The 16,374-nt window shown below is 51.0% G+C and overlaps 2 protein-coding genes across 3 annotated transcripts; both read right to left on the bottom strand.

Annotated features, from left to right (window-relative positions):
• Nucleotides 1-99: 99 nt before the first annotated feature.
• On the bottom strand, nucleotides 100-7,747 carry GPATCH3 (G-patch domain containing 3). 2 transcript variants are annotated; one of them, XM_045898354.3, is made up of 7 exons: nucleotides 7,270-7,743; nucleotides 5,096-5,520; nucleotides 3,175-3,349; nucleotides 2,770-2,829; nucleotides 1,903-2,024; nucleotides 1,662-1,789; nucleotides 100-924 (listed from the first exon to the last, which is right to left on the bottom strand). In XM_045898354.3, the coding sequence occupies exons 1-7, from the start codon at nucleotides 7,703-7,705 to the stop codon at nucleotides 708-710; spliced, it is 1,563 nt and encodes a 520-aa protein (XP_045754310.1). In that variant the 5' UTR covers nucleotides 7,706-7,743; the 3' UTR covers nucleotides 100-707. The 2 variants fall into 2 exon arrangements, with proteins under 2 accessions (XP_045754310.1, XP_064445777.1); XM_064589707.1 differs by lacking the exon at nucleotides 1,662-1,789 and having other exon boundaries at nucleotides 709-924; nucleotides 7,270-7,747.
• Nucleotides 7,748-13,390: 5,643 nt separating this feature from the next.
• Nucleotides 13,391-15,326, bottom strand: NR0B2 (nuclear receptor subfamily 0 group B member 2). Its single transcript, XM_045895478.3, has 2 exons — nucleotides 14,775-15,326; nucleotides 13,391-13,995 (listed from the first exon to the last, which is right to left on the bottom strand). The coding sequence occupies exons 1-2, from the start codon at nucleotides 15,313-15,315 to the stop codon at nucleotides 13,697-13,699; spliced, it is 840 nt and encodes a 279-aa protein (XP_045751434.1). The 5' UTR covers nucleotides 15,316-15,326; the 3' UTR covers nucleotides 13,391-13,696.
• Nucleotides 15,327-16,374: the final 1,048 nt, after the last annotated feature.

Here is a 16,374-nt window from a genome sequence, read left to right as displayed (position 1 = left end):
GCCCTGGGAGGAAGTCCCGCCCTCCCGACGGAGGCGCAGCTTGGCGTCGGGGGCGTGGCGAGCGGGGCGTTTCTACCCGAGCAGGGTACTGGAGTCTGCGCGCGTCACTGGGGTGGGGTGGGCGACTGTAACCCGGATTTTCCCGACCGTCCCCCGGCCCAAATTAGAAGATAAAAAGGGAACTCCGGTAGTAAACTTATTTATTCTCCCGTTAGGTCGCAGACTCGGGCCACTTCCCGCGCGGCCTTGCCGCTCCTGGTCCCAGCCAGTCAGGGGAGGAGGCGACGGAGAGCCCGGCGCGAGACCGTCTCCTACTAGCACCACGAATCCTCCCCTCTTCCAGGTCCATCACCCCCTCTTTCTGACCTTTATAGCGACCCCCCCCCAACGAAGTTTGTGCTGAGAACTCCAGTCAATACAACTGTTCAAGGTACTGGGCGAGGCAGCATGGACAAGCCCAAACATGGACTGGGGATGGGAAACCAATGAGAGGTCATTAAGCCCCAATATTAAAAGAGGCGGCTAGGGGGCTTTGGGGAGAATGCCCTTGAGGTAGAGAGCCAGAAGGCAAGTTCAGAATAAAGCACCCTGAACAAGCTGCACAGATTGCTGCTCCCAAAGTTCTTCAGGCTGTGGTGGGAGATAAGGCCAAGGCAGAGGGCTGCCACTGTGCAGTTATGAGTGATACTGAGGAAGGCCCCGAAATGTCACTCAGGCTCTGAGGGGCTGTCCAAGGCACAGCTGGAACTCCTCACAAAGGACACGTCTGGCCGAAACTTCATGCTGGTGGGTGGCTGGCGTCGGAGCAGCGACTCCCCTTGATCTTGAGGTAGGGGCTCATCATAGATGGTGGAGATGAGCCCCAAGCCAGTTCCACGGAGCCTCTTCAGTTGCCCAAATGGCTGTAGCTTCTCTCCGTGGTACCTGCATTAAAAAGAGCTCACAGTGAGGGGTGCCTGGGTGGCTCAGTCGGTTAAGCATCTGCCTTTGGCTCGGGTCATGATCCTGGGGTCCTGGGATCGAGCCCTGCGTCCGGCTCCCTGCTCAGTGGGGAGCCTGCTTCTCCCTCTCCCTCTGCCTGCCACTCTGCCTACTTGTGCTCTCTATCTCTCTGTCAAATAAATAAATAAAATCTTAAAAAAAAAAAAAAAAAAAGAGCTCACAGTGAGAGGACTGCTCTCAATCAAACCCTTAATAGGTTGGGAAAGGACAGAGACGCAGCTCTTACATGTCTGGTTTGTCCCAAAGACAGAGCCTTTAGATCTGGATCTTTGCTTTTCAGCCTCCTTATCTATTCACTGACAGTGCCAGCAACCTGGGGTCTCGCACACTGCTTTCATTTCAAATAGTACACAGAGTTTAGAACAACTGTCAGCAAACTGTGACTTACAAGCACTCCCTAACGGCAATCATCAAGTCCAAACTCCTCAGACTAGTTTGGACTAGTATGACTCCCCCAAAGACTAGTGATCCTGTTAAGCCTTAGCACTTGGTCCAAAAAAAAAAATAGTGCCAGACCTACCTTTTCCTTCTAATTCTGCTTTGAAGTTCATCCCCTAGGAGTCTCCAGAACCCATCCCAAAATCAGAGGGAAAGGGGAAACCAGGGTACAGATGAAAGGCTAGCTGGGGCCCCCAGGGAAGTCCCTTGGTCATACTCACCCCAATCCACGCTTGCATCTAGGGTGCTGGCCATCGCCATCCAGGGCCTCAGGCACCCCTGAACACCGGCTGCCCAGACCCTGGCCCTCAGCCCAGCCCTGCCGCTCCATCACCCTCCGTCCAATGCCCTATGCAGGGAAGACAGAAGACTCAAGAGTATGGGGTTCCTTGTGTGTGTGGGGGGAGGAATGGGGATAGAGAAGAAAAAGAGAGGGGTCAATGGGCTAGGCACAGTGCTTACCTTGGTGTGGCGCTCAAAGGTGCCCACTTGGCATTTGATCACAGAGCTGTCCTCCTGGCCATCACGGAGTCTCCGTTCCAGACGCATTTGGACAGAGTCTCGGGCATCCTTGTCTCCACCATCTGAGGAAGCAGAGCTCAGTTTGGAGAAGGGTCTCTCTCAGCAGAAAGGGGAAAAAATCAGATTTCTAGGACCTCCTCACAAGATTTACATATTCATCTTTAGGGTGTTTTATTACTTTTTATTTTATTTATTTATTTAACAGAGAGAGCATGAGCAGGGGGGAGGGGTAGAGGGAAAGGGACAAGAAGACTCCTCGCTGAACAGGGAGCCCAACTCCGGGCTTGATCCCAGGACCCCGGGATCATGACCTGAGCTGAAGGCAGACACTCAAATGACTGAGCCACCCAGGCGCCCCTGGTGTTTTAGTACTTTATTATTATTAGACTAGGGACCCTGGCTTTCCCAGATAAGGAAACTGGTACAGAAAAGTCATCGAGCCAAAAGATGAGAAGTGGAATTAGAACCCAGGTCTTCCCCTCCCACCCTCCCCTCACCCAGGTCATTTTTTACTCCAGAATCTAAACTCTTAAAACCAGAGCCTGAGCTCCTGGCCCTCCCATTCTACCAGGACCTGCCCACCAGAACCAGAGCCCCCTGAGGGCTGACTCCACAAAAAAAAGGAAAAAGGCTCTGCCCACAACCAGCACTTGATGTACACAAGTGGAGATGTTTGAAGAGGGGAACCCTCTCAGTGGACGACCCCAAGGGAACTGGTCCCATCTCTGCTAAGCAGGCCTGGTAAAATGTCACTGCAAGGCCAGAGGACCGGCTCCCCCTCCCCATACTGCAGCCCTGGCCCAGTACCTGTGTCGTAATACACACTCATGTCCACGTCCCAGTCATCGGCTGTCTGTTCATCAAAGTCTGCAGATAAGTCAAACAGAGTAAGCAAAGGACTCACAGTTCTGTTGAGAGTTCAGTCTAAGCTAAGAGCTATGTTCTAGAACTTGGGGCTTTTCATTGTATTTTTAAATCTCTCCCGCGGGGGGGGGGGGTCATTCAGAACTTACAGGGGCAGGGGTCATTTTTTCTCCACTCCACTGATCCCCCACCCCTAAAAAGGATGATTGGTCTCTCACACAAGCAAGGTAAGCCTCTTTGCTAGCCCTTTATTTGGCCTCACTGCCAAAGAACCCACCATGTGGAATGGAGAACCCTGACCCAGTGCACCAGGGATCACTCCTGCCCTGGCCTGGGTGCCAGCATTACCTCCTTCTTCCTCCTGCCAGAACTGGGCGTCCGTGTAGAACACCAGGCCGGAGCCGCCCTTCTCCCACTTGAGCTCGATCTCTTCCTCAAAGAGCCGCTCGGTGGTGCGCTCCTGCCTGGTCACATCCTCATGCAGTGCTTCATGACGCTCCCACTCTTCACCCCGGTCGTCATCCTTGGAGACAGTGAGGAGAGGTGACCTGTCTGTCTAGCCTCCTGACCTCATGCCCGCAAGGAGGGCAGCTCAGGGCCCAGCAAGCCCGTGAGCCAGGTCTTCAGCTCCATTCTTCCAAATTTCTCTTAGAAGCAGCACATATTTGGCCCCTGAGGCCTTGCCCAACACATCTCTCCACCCCTCGTGTCTCAACATACCTGGCGCCTTCCCCGAAGCCTGACTCCCTCTTAACCTCTGTGCTTCTGGCCATGTTGTTCCCCCTGCTGAAAATATCTGCTCTCCTCTCCTACCACCTTCTCTTCTTCACCTGGTAAATCCTCATCCTTCAAGTTCTTTTTTTTTTTTTTTTTTTTAAGATTTTATTTATTTATTTGACAGAGAGAGACACAGCGAGAGAGGGAACACAAGCAGGGGGAGTGGGAGAGGGAGAAGCAGGCTCCCCGCAGAGCAGGGAGCCCGATGCGGGACTCGATCCCAGGACCCCAGGACCATGACCTGAGCCGAAGGCAGTCGCTTAACCAACTGAGCCATCCAGGCGCCCCCTTTTTTTTTTTTTTCATCCCTCAAGTTCTACAATCCTACATGAAGCCCCCACACGGAGGCCCACAGCGCTCTTGCTGGTCTCCGAACTCCTCATTTTGGAGGTAATCGGTACACACCGTTTAGGCCTCCACACATTATGTCGTAAAGAAAGAGGGGATAACAACTAAGACAACCTATTGTCTACTGTGTGTCAGGCCTTTCTCATGAACTTAGCTCCTCTGATCACCCCAACAACACTGTGAGGTGAGTACCATCATTCCCGTTCTACAAACGAGGAGACCTGGGTTCAGAGGAGTAAAGTGACTTGCCCAAAATAATACACCAAGAGAGTGGCAGAGCCAGCGTTCAAACCCAGGTCGCCATACCATACAGCCTTTCCAGACGCTGATTCTCTCTCTTCAGGGAGATTTCAGGCTCTGTCAAGGCAGGAAGTGCATCCTGGAATGTCTCTGGAATCCTGCACTGACCTGTGTGTACAGCTACCTGTCTAGACTTGCAGAATGATAGGATGGCTCCTGGCTTGAAATCTTGGGGGTCCCTGTCTTAAAGTCCCAAGAGGCCTCAGGAGTCCCTGCTGAGCAGGTGCGGGGGAACAGTCCAGACGGTACTATACTAAGGATGTGGTACAGACGTTAGCAACTCTGGGCTGGCAGCTTTGAAGACACAGGTGAATTATTTTTTACCCAGAGTACGCACACACAGAAAAGTTTCTCCAAAAATCACACCTTCCCTGATTTTATGGATGAACAACCAAATCTGGAGAAAGAGGAAGAAGAAATGTCTACTTCATTGATAAAATTAGAGTGGGAGCTAGCGTCCAAGCCACAGACTCAAGGTCAGAAAATAGAGGTGACTTCTCAGTCACATAATGAAAGCACACAGAGGTTAGACAAGCAGCAAAGGGGGCCAAGTTCACATCCCATCTATGAAAAGGACGCTCCTCACATTCCTTCTAAGAGAGTGCAAAGAAGACCCCTTTGAGAATCTTCTGATAAAAACTCTGGCCCCTCTCCTCAAAGAAGTGCATATTTGCACATGCAAATGCAGTTTTATATTCAACGTCAGGGAGTTCTAACTCTCTGGAACCCTCCTGAGAAGCCCGCACGTTTAGAACTATTGTGATACACAACCGAAGAGTGACAGTATTAATGCTTTAGCCTCTCTTAAGCTGCCAGCAAAGACAGGGTACCTCACTGTACTCACATCATCTGAGTGTGACTCTTCCTCCTCCTCCTTTTCCCCTTCCTCCTCTGGCTCTCCATGGGAGCTGGCTGCTATGTCTGCGAGGCAGGTGCCTTGGGGTATTTCTTCGCCTTCAGCCGTGTACACAAGGTCTTCCTGCTCCACAGTCTCTGAGTCCTCATACTTGAACGGTACATTGCCATAGCGCCGGGAAGAACCTGTCTTGGGGAACTGGAGCTGTAGCTGGGTGATGATCCGAGGGGGTAGGCGGCAGGCCCGGATCAACTCCAAAAAGACCCGCAGAGGAGTCCCCACATTCCCGTTGGGCATCAGCACTGGTGGGTTCAGCTCTGGCAGTTGCCTCAGATCGGCCAGAGTGAAGGCTTCACTCTTAGCTTTCCGACTTTGCAGCTCCTTCCGAGTTTTGAAAGGAAAGGAGCCCAAACCTTGGAAAGCAGAAGAAAGAATGGCTCTTGAAACCTAGAAGCCTCCAGCAACACTTGAGCCAGAAATCGGTTCAACTCTTTTGGCCTAATGCTGTTCCTCCCTTTCAAACTTCTCCATAGTAACTTCCTCCATTCCCTGACCAGAACCACCTAATACTTTCATGCCATTTCTCATCACCTCAGCTGAGCACACGAGTTTCTTTCAGATCTGGTTCCTGTTGACTTTTTGATTCTCAACTGCCACCGACCCCCACTCCCTGCACATCCTCATACCATGTGCTTCATCCACACCAAACAATTAACATGCCCTGAAAGTTCCATGGGCTTTCACCATCTGTGTCTGCAAATGCCATTTACTTTGAACACCGTTCCTTCCTACAAACTCCTGTTTCTCTTTCAGATCCAGATGAAAAGCCACATTTCCTGATCCCTCTAGGAGATCAGTTTCTCCCTCCCCTGTCATCTCACAGCACCTGGTAATAAAGAGCACAGGCTCTGGGGCAATGTGCCTGGGTTTGTACTGTGACTCTGCCACTTCTTAGCTCTGTAACCTTGAGCAGCTAACATAACTTCTGTATCCCTCAGTATCCTCACTTATAAAATGGGTAACAATAGCTCCTACCTTATAGGATTGTTGCAAGGAGTCAACAGGAAAATGAAAGGCTTAGAACAGTGCCTAGTAAGTACACAGGAAGTGCTCATAAATGTTAACAATTATAATGGCATCTCTGTGACAATTACCTTTTTACAAATCTGTCTTCCTCTCTGAATCCTGAGCACAGACTGTGTCTAACTGTTCTCTGCACAGCTGCTAGAGTCACACTAAGTGTAGCATATAAGCTTGATTTGTTGAATGAATGAATGAGAGGACTCTGCAGTGTTTCCTGTTCCCCATTCAAAGTGATTTCCCATGCAAATGGGAGCTATCCAGAGAAAAGAGATCGTCTTTTCATTTGCGTCTTGCCAAGACAGGGCTGGATAGGAAGCAAAGAAGAATGCAATAAACACTGACAATAAGGGGCGCCTGGGTGGCTCAGTCATTAAGCGTCTGCCTTTGGCTCAGGTCATGATCCCAGGGTCCTAGGATCATGATAGCCCCGCGTCGGGCTCCCTGCTCGGTGGGAAGCCCGCTTCTCCCTTTCCCAGTCCCCCTGCTTGTGTTCCCTCTCTTGCTATGTCTCTGTCAAATAAATAAATAAAATCTTAAAAAAAAAAAAAAAAAGACAATAAGTGACGCCTGGGTGTCTAAGTCGGTTAAGCGTCTGCCTTCCGCTAGGGTTGTGACCTCCGGGTCCTGGGATCGAGTCCCTCATCAGGCTCCTTGCTCGGCAGGGAGCCTGCTTCTCCCTCTGCTTGCCACTCCCCTTGCTTATGTGCGCGCGCGCGCTCTCTCACAAATAAATAAATAAATAAAATCGTAAAAAAAAAAAAAAAGACAATAAGAGGATTAGAAACCTCATTTCCTTTTCTTCCTTCCGTGTCAATGGAATATCAACCCCTCAGATTGAGAAAAGGGTCTCAGAAGGAATCTAATAAATTGGAAAATGAAGGATCATCCCATTAGGCCTCTTCCCGTTACTTCCGCTCTAAGTTAGACTAACATGCAGTTGAGCCTGAAACTGATCAGAACTGACCTAAACTCTTAAAGAGTCTGATAATCAGAGACCTGACTTATCCCCGTCATCCCTCAGGAAAGGGGTCTCCGTTCCAGGGCCGGTAGGCTCAGTCCATTATCTTTCCCACCCGTACCTGATGCCTCAGTAGGTAGCCGCAGTCTGCGGATGAAACAACGACCGGGCAACCAAGTCCCCTGAGAATCCAGCCACCTGCGGCCCGAGTACATGCGAAGAAGCTGCTGAGCTTGAGCTGCCCCCCGTACCGAAATGACGCAGCAGCAGGTGCGGGTCTGGACGGGAGCGGAGTCCGGAGCGGAGACAGCGTGGGCATCGGTGGCCGAAGTGTGGGCGAGGTCCTGGCCCACAGGAGTTAGGGTTGAGTCGGGAGCAGCCTGGGAAGGAGCCCGCTCAGGCCGATGCCGGTAGTGGAAACACAGGAAGCCACAGCCGCGCTGTTCTCGGAACTGGCTAAAGTAGCTCCGGAGCTGGGCCGACCGCAAATCCGCGGGGATACCGCTCACTATTAAATAGACTGTCGCCTCCTCCTCCGCCTCGCTGGGCACCGCCATCTTGGACTGTCACGTGATCCGCTGGAACCAACTCTCGCGAGAATATCACAAGCCGTGCGGAGGCCTCTGCTATGCAATGTAGAGTAATCCGCGATTAGTGCGCCGGCTTGTGGTGCAGGCGCTGGCAAGGTGTGGGGTAAGTCGTTCGGGTCGCTCCCCGGCGGAGAGACGCCGACGATGATGAGAACGCTCACCTGAGAAATGGGTTTACAGATCTTTCTTTTTTTTTTCTTAAAGATTTTATTTATTTATTTGAAAGAGAGAGACACAGCGAGAGAGGGAATACAAGCAGGGGGAGTGGGAGAGGGAGAAACAGGCTCCCCGCAGAGCAGGGAGCCCGATGCGGGCCTCGATGCGGGGCTCGATCCCAGGACCCCGGGATCATGACCTGAGACGAAGGCAGACGCTTAACGACTGAGCCACCCAGGCGCCCCTACAGATCTCTTTCATAAGGCTTTAGTGATGATAAAATTAGAAGCCTGCGGGAGGGGCAGTTTTTAAGATTTTTGGTTTGGGGGGATTTCCCACACCTAATCTCAGCTTTCTCCTTCAGAGCCTTTTCAGTTCATCCACTTATGCTTCCAAAGCATGTTCATGCCCTTCCACAAATCTCTAAGGAAAAGATAATCCAATTGAAAAGTGGACTGAAGACACTTCACAGAAAAGAAACATCGAATTAACAATGAAAGAGCCTCAATCTCATTGATAATCAAGGAAATGCAGTGAGACCCACTTAACATCCATCAGACTGACAAAAATTTTTAAATCCTCAAGTGTCGGTGACAGTGTAAACAACTGGATCTCCCATACACCATTGTGGAGTGTAAACTAGTACAACCACTCTGGAAAATAATTTGACATTACCCAGTAGAAGTGAAGCTACTCCTATCCTTTGACCCAGCAATTCCACTACTATGTATATACTTAAAAGAAATTCTTGCATATGTCTTTGTATTGACAATGTTAAACTTCACCCAGCCCTGTGATCCTGGAAAAGAGCGAAGGTTAAGAAACCCCATTCCCACCCTTTTGTGTTCTGGAACACAGCTTACTGCAAAGAAGCACGCTTCCTTTTATGACATAGATAAAACTCCTGGGTGCCCCCTTGTTTACCCATGTCAAGGCTAGCAACAGGCTCCAAATTCCAATTCTTTGCCTTGTAAACGCTTAGATGAACGGCTTGTCCCCACTGATCAATCAGAACAAAATGCTTGTTAACCAAACTTCGGTTAAGCTGCTCTCCTTCCCCCAGGTCCCTGAACTTTGCCTCCCTCTCCCACCCCCCCAAGTTTGCGCCAGCCCACAACCCCTCCTGAGAATAGGCTGGCTTCAGGGTAAAACATTTTCTGATCTACTGTCGCATCATGCCACTCCTTCCTCAACACTGAGGAAGGTGTGACCCTTCCTCACACCCAGTTCTTTCTAGCCTTGTTTACTTTTCCCTATGAATGATGAACTCCTTTTGCCTAACCCTTGAAGGTAGATCTCATGGTCCCATTGCAGTAGCTTCTTTCTCCCTTGCAATAGTTCCTTTCCTCTCTTGTAATAATCATTTAAAATGAAGTCCCTCTTTGGGACGCCTGTGGGTGGCTCAGTCGTTAAGCATCTGCCTTCGGCTCAGGTCATGATCCCAGGGTCCTGGAATCAAGCCCCACATCGGGCTCCCTGCTCAGCGGGGAGTCTGCTTCTCCCTCTCCCACTCCCCCCTTCTCGTGCTCTCTCTCTCTCACTCTCTCTCTGAAATAAAATAAAATAAAATAAAATAAAATCTTTAAAAATATATATAAAAAAATAAAATAAAATGAAGTCCCTCTTTACTGAGTCCAGATTTGTTTTTTATTTGACAATATATATGAATATTCATTCATATATATTCATATTCATAGCTGCAGTGTTTGTAAGAGCAAAAAATTGGCATTTAATACTATTAAGCAGGTATATGATGTTGAGGGGATATAAACAAGTCAGAAAACAGAATTATTTATATGAAAAGTTCAAAAATACAAAAATATTTCTTAGGGATACATAAGTATGCATTAAAATCATAAAGAAAAGTAAGGAAATGATTAACCCCAAATTCAGGGTAATCATTACCTTTGGGGGGAGGTAATAGATTTAGAAAGGGACTTCAAAGTTGATGGGACATGATGAGGATTCATTGTACTCTTATTCTTTACACTTAATATATTTTATAAATGCTTAGAGCACAGCTCTCGATAAATGTTAGCTGGTTATTGTTTAGTAGCCACCCAGAACAACCCACCTGGAATGAGTGATTCCCCTTGTTAACCCTTATTCCCCTGAGACCTTAGCCTTGTTGCCTCTAGCAGTTTCACTGGGATTGCCTTTCTCTGCTGCCTTGTTCTGGGCTCTTGTCCACCTTTCCAGACCCATCTCTTGCTGCCCTGGGCCCAAGTTGTCCCAGATCATTTGCAGTTAGCTGAACACTCTGTCACCCTGGTGTTTTTTTGCACCTCTCATTCCCTCTATCTGGAATGCCCATCCCTTGGTTACCTGGCAAACCCCTATTCATTCTCTTTAGCTCAGAGCAGTCACCATGGGGCTGAAGCATTCTTCCCACCTCCAGACAGATTTAATCACTCCCTCTTCAGAGCTCCTGCTGCTGTCTGAACATCCCTCTATCACAGTTCAGATTTCTCTGGGTTGCAATTACTTCTGTGTCTCTGCCATAGACAAGATGTTCAGTGAAGGCAGGAGCTATATCTTATGTATTTTGCACCCCTTAGCATCTAGCACAGGGTCTGGTACAAGTGGTCATCAAGAGAAATGTTCAATGATGGAATGAATGGAGGCATCGATGGTGGGTGTTGGCCTTTTGTTGGCATCATAGGTTCTAGGATACCCACAGGCAGGGTGTGTCAGCCAAGGCACAGCACCTGACTGCTTATTAAGCAGTCAACGATTAGGCTAACGAAGGTAGAGATAATGGTGATAATAAAATGATACCCAAGGCAGAGCCCTCTCCTGACTCCTAGTGAGTTATCCCTGGCTGGGCCTGAGGACAAGGATCATGGCTGCGAGGGTAGATGGTCAGTAAACAGTGGCTGAGCGGGCTCCAGACAGCCTGATCCTGGCCATGACTCATGCCAACCTGTGCTGGCGAGCCTGGCCCCCACCGCCACACAGGCCTGAGTTCAAATCTCAGCACAGATAGTGATCAGTCGAGACAGTGAGTAAGTTGCGTACCCTGTCTGAGCCTGTTTCCTCCTCTGCCCTCTCCGGTTGATGAGGCACAGTTCCCACTTCTAAGCTGCTGATAATGGAGACACAGTCCCCCACATTTGTCCCACAGAGAAAGCATTAGTTCTCTTATTGTATTATAATTCTCTCTTTAGTTTTGCTAGATTTGTCTTGATCTTCCTTGCAGAAGGTTTAGATAGGGCACAGGGAATGACAAGAGATACAGATGAGTAACAGCAGTGTAGCTCCCCAACCATGTGGAGGGGACAGGGAAGAAATTTGCAAAGGAGCAAGGTAGTGCTGATCAGGGAAGCTATTTGGGTGATGGAAACATTAGATAAGTTGAGGGGAAAGGCTGGGGTGGGTGGTGGAGAGGAGCACTTTCTAGTGGCTGTTTAAGGTTGGAGGAGGGAAGGGGTGAGGGGCAGGAGGATTCAGCCTGCAGGTTCAGAGAGGTGCAACAATAAACTAATGGGGGCAGTTAGTGAAGGAACATAGAAGATAGAATGACCTGAAATCCCCGAATCCTCTGGATTTGGCTCCTCTGGAGAGACAAGGCATCTGCTCTTGGAAGAGTTCCCTCCTGCATCTGAGTGGTGAGATGGAGGGTGTGTGTCCAAGTGCCAGGAGGGGCAGGCAGAGAGAGGGGCCCCGGGGGCCTGAGCTCTGAGTCTGGGAGTTCTGGTGGAAAGGTAGGGGAGGAGGAATGCAAGGCCTGCTCTAGGCTCTAAAAGATGCTTGTATTTGGGACTTTGATTAGGTCCTGGCTTGGGGGAGCTGTGGAGCAGGGCATGGCCTGTGTGAGAGGAGGGTGGATGTTGGGATCACCATGGGGAAAGGGGGTGATTGGTTAGTTGAGGCCCCAAATGCCAAGCGGAGCAGGTTGGCCGGGATTAGCAGGCTCTGGGTAGACCCTGAAGATGTGCAGATGTCAGTCTGCTTACACTGGGGGCCACTTGTCTTTCTCCTGTAACATACAGAAAATGGAGAACATGTCCCAGTGTGAGGGTGTCTCCGTATTGTGTGCCCCGCCCTTGAGCATAGGGACGGATGTGTGAACATCTGGCTCCAGTGCATGTGTCTATTGTTATGTGTTTGGGTCTGCTGAATGTCACCGAGTGAGTGTATCTTGGCTGTGTATTTCCATGCTGTGTGTGGGTGGATGGTGGGTCTGTTTTGTGGGTCTGCGTAGGTGTATGTCTTAGCATGTGCATGTGCGTGTGCGTGCGTGCGTGTGTGTGTGTGAGAGAGTTGTAGGTCTGAGTTGTGTGTGTCCTTGTTGTGGGGTGTGAGCTGTGTGTTTCTGCCACTCTGGGTGTCTGAGTGGTGAGTGGGTGATTGGGTGGGGGACAGGGGTGTCCTTGCTGCTGGCACTGGGAGCCCATAATGGGTATATGGCTAGTTCAATTGTGGTCCTATCCTGGGGGCCTTCAGGAGACGCCTGAATGACAACTCTTCCACTGTTGTCCCTGAGTGAATGACCTCTCATTGAGCAATAATTAACTTGGCCCCATGAAGAGAATCCAAACTGGTGGTGAAGAGGGTGGGACTGGTATGGGCAGGGCCTTATTGCTAAAGAAAGGGGGAGGCCTGCAAGGAGGTCCTATAGGCATGTGTGTTATCATTCCCTCCTGCGTGCAGGTCAGTCACCCTAACCTGGGTGATATTCAAAATCTTTACCCAACCGTGAGGCACAGAGATTGACCAATCAGAACAGACGTGATCCCGCACTGAATGGAGGAGTCCTGGAGCCCTTGGTTATGCCAGGCACCGCCTCTCCAGTTGCTGGCCAATGAGAATGGATTCCAGGAGAAGAGCTGGGACAGAGGGGCCATGGAAGGGAACTCAGAGGGGCTCAGGGCTGTAGCTGCGAATTAACTGCTATGGAAGAGTCTCAGACTTCAACAGCTGGGGCGGCAGCTAAACCTCAGCCGGCCTTGGCCTCCACACAGCTGTGCCAGGCCAGCCCTGGGTGCCCTCGCTCCTCCCATTGGGACAGCAGTGGACTATCCTCTTCTGTCACCTGCAGGAATGGGCAAGTGAATGATCCCAAATTGTAGAAATTCCAGTGACCTTGCCTGTTTCAATTTGGGAATGGGCGGCTTCATATTCCTTACTGGCTGTGATCTGACTCTTGTTGAGGTGAGAGGGAGCCTGTAGGGGTCAGAAGCCAAGGGAGGGGTCAGTGAGGGACTTAGGGATAAAGAAGAGACACTCCCAGCCCCAAAGATAAAAGCAAGGAAGTAAGGAGGCCTGAACTGATCCTAATCCCTAGATTCAGTCCTGTGCAAAATAAATCTCATCCCCCCAAATGAAATAATCATCCCACCCTGAAAAACTAATATCCCAGTTCCCTGAGGGTTGGCTCCAGCACTGCTTATGGTTCCTTCCTCTGGAACTCTTTCTGATAGGGGCAGGGTGGGCCCTGGAAGTGAGACATTCCCTCCCACATGTACAAATTACAGGGTCAGGCTCCAAAGGTGTCATGCCTTTTATTACAAAACCCAATAACTTAAATCAGTTCTGTACAAAGTCAGTAGGACTCTTGTCCCAATGAGCAATCTAAGCTTCCATCCCCATCTCAGGAGGGGTTGGAAGTCTTGGTCCAGAGGCTCTGAGGACCACTAAAGGATGGCCAGACAACTGGAGCACCATGTCAAACCAAGAAAGGCCAAGGGGGGGGAGGTGTGTGGTGAGTGAGGGGCCCCATAGCTCATCTTGTTGGTTCCAGGGGAGCTGAGGCCTGCCCCTCTGGGAGCCTGTGTCACCCCTGGGGACAGCTGGACCAAGTCAGTGCTGCCAGCTTCTGCCCAGCCTACACTTGCTCTCTGCCTGGGCTGGAACAGGTTGGCTCAGCAAAAGCATGTCCTCAAGGAGGCCAGCGATGTCAATGTCCCCAATAATAGGGCGGAAGAAGAGGTCCCCAAGCAGGCTGGGCGGGATGGACTTGAGGGTGGAGGCTGTGAGAAGGACACGGGCCAAGCGGCCTTGGCCTGTGGGGCACCAGGGCTCCAGGACCTCACACAGTGCATGGTGAGCCTCTTGCTGCAGGTGTCCGATGTGGGAGGAGGCGTGGAGGCCTGGCACATCTGTGGGCAGAGAGGGTGAAGAGGGCGGGTGAATACTCCACTCCCAGGCAGCAATACTGACCCAAGACCTGAGGTCACTGGGTTGGTCTTTGAGGCGCCTAAACTACCTCCTCATTTATCATTTTATTTATTCATCCATTTATGGGGCAGCCCAGAGTAATGGTTAAGAGCCAGACTGCCTGGGTTTGAATCCCACGCTGTCAGTTATTAGCTGCATGACCTCAGATAAGTTAATATCCGTGCCTCAGTTTCGTCCTCTATAAAATGGGGATAATAATACCTATCTCCTAGGCATGTTACGAAGTTTAAAACAGCTAGTATATGAAAAAACCCTTATAATTGGGCCTAACATATGGTAAATGTAATACGAATATTCGTTACTATCACTATAATTAATTAATTTATACATTCCATGAGGGCTTTCTGGTGAGGAATTTTCCTCTCACATTTGCATTCTTCGCTCTGGGGTCTTTCTGAACCCACAGAGTTTTACCTGTGACTGAGGCACAGCTGTGTCTGCCCACCTTTCCTGAGGGTCAACGGCAAGTTTCTCAGGCAGAGCGGTAAGGACCAGTCTCTGGAGTGAATAAACCTGAATTCCCAACCCTGCTTTGTCCGTACCAGGCTGTGTGACCTCCAGCCAATCACTTAACCTCTCTGAGCCTCTTTTGTGAGGTGACTTTCGGTGATAATGAGGACCCAAAGAGATAAAGGGGGTCAAGCCCTGAGAAGGTGCCTTCCCTGGCTGGGCCCCCATCCAGGAGTGTCTGGAAGCTCACCAGGATTGAAGAGGATGGTCTCTTTCAAGTAGGCATATTCCTTGGGGCCCAGCTCCAGGCTCCAGAAGGACTCCAGGCAGCACTGAAGCCACTGTACGGCAGCCAGTGAGGGCTGGGGCCGATCGGGCAGCTGGCCGCCGCGCACCCTGCTACTGGGCTCCTCCAGCAAGATCTTCTTGAGTATGCTGGGGGCCGGTGCCTCGGCCACCTCGAAAGTCACAGTGTCTTGGGCCAACCCGAGCAGGAAGAGGGGGCCCCAGCAGCCCCGCAGCAGCCGCTGCTGGTCCTGAGGGGGCAGCTGACAGAAGGACGGCAGGTTCCTCAGGAAGCCTACTGTCCTGGCCAGAACATCCAAGGCCTCCCGGCAGGTGCGATGCGGGGCACACAGTCGGACAGGCCGGTGCTGTCTGCAGAGGCAGCGACTCGGAGCTGGGGGCACAGCGGGCCTGGCCCTGAGGCTGGGGCTCAGAAGTGCATACAGGATGGCTGGGCGGCCTGCAGCACCCTGACACGGGCAGGTCTCTGGCTGGCTGGAGCTCATGGCTGGGGATCTGCTCGTCCTTCCGCCTGGCCCTCCCACCCTCTGCTCTGCCCCCTGGGTGCTATTTATAGCCCCAGTGGGAGGGACGGTGGGGGCGGGAGAATGGCCTGACAACCTTGACTCTAGAAGTCATGTTCATTGAAAAAAAAGAAACACGCACTGCCTGCAGGATTGGTGGGGCAGTGGCGGGGGAGGGGGCTTTGGGAGTTCCACGTGGCCCTGATAATCGCTTCAGTCAATGAAGCAGCCCGTGCAGGGCACAGCCAGCTTGGCTGCCCCTTATCAGATGACTCAAGTGGATAAACAGGGTCATTAACCCAGGCTGTACCAGGGCACCAAGGCCTCAGGTGCACAATCAGCAGGTGGCCATTGCAGGTGTCCCTGTTGGAGCCTGCAGGACTCTCACTAAGCTGGGAAGCCAGCCCTGGAGCTGGACAAGCCTTGAATACAAAGCCCAACCTGGAAGCGCCTTATCACTGACTTGTTTGCCTAACCTTGGGGCTTTGCTCCTGTTGTTGGTAAGAAACAGGCTGCAGGGAAGGGAGCCAGGACCTTGGGGGGCTGGGAGGACTTTGCCCACTGTGCGGGCTAGGAGGCCTCCCTCCCCTGACTCCAGTTCTGGGGGCCCTGCAGAAATAAGTTTCTTAAGACCTCTCTCTCCTCAGCTTGGATTCCTAAAGTTCTGGAAAGACTATCTGCTGAGAAGCCCTCGCAGAACGATAATGAAGTATGGCTGCTACTTATTGAGCACCGACTGGGTGCCAGGTATTTTCCATTCTGACATTCAGAGCTTCCCCATGAGGCAAGATTCTTACTTTTTGAAACTCGAAGAGGTGAAGTGACTTGCCCAAGGTCAGACCACTAAGAAGAGACAGAGCCCAGATCTGTCTGACTCTAAAGTCCTTGCTTGTTCCCCTGGGCCCACTGGCCCAATGGTGCGGCCCAAGCTGTGTGACCTAAGTTTCCCAGAGCTGGTGGCCACCTGGGTACCCCCCTTGTAGCTACCTGGTCTACATACGTTGCCTACTTATGATCTGGGCAGACACTTTGCACTGCCGC

This window comes from Mirounga angustirostris, unplaced genomic scaffold, assembly GCF_029215605.1.
Source record: "Mirounga angustirostris isolate CCGP_5_RB_7025 unplaced genomic scaffold, mMirAng1.0.hap1 SCAF_4, whole genome shotgun sequence".
In the NCBI taxonomy this organism is placed as follows: domain Eukaryota; kingdom Metazoa; phylum Chordata; class Mammalia; order Carnivora; family Phocidae; genus Mirounga; species Mirounga angustirostris.
This window is presented reverse-complemented; position numbering and strand designations above follow the sequence as displayed.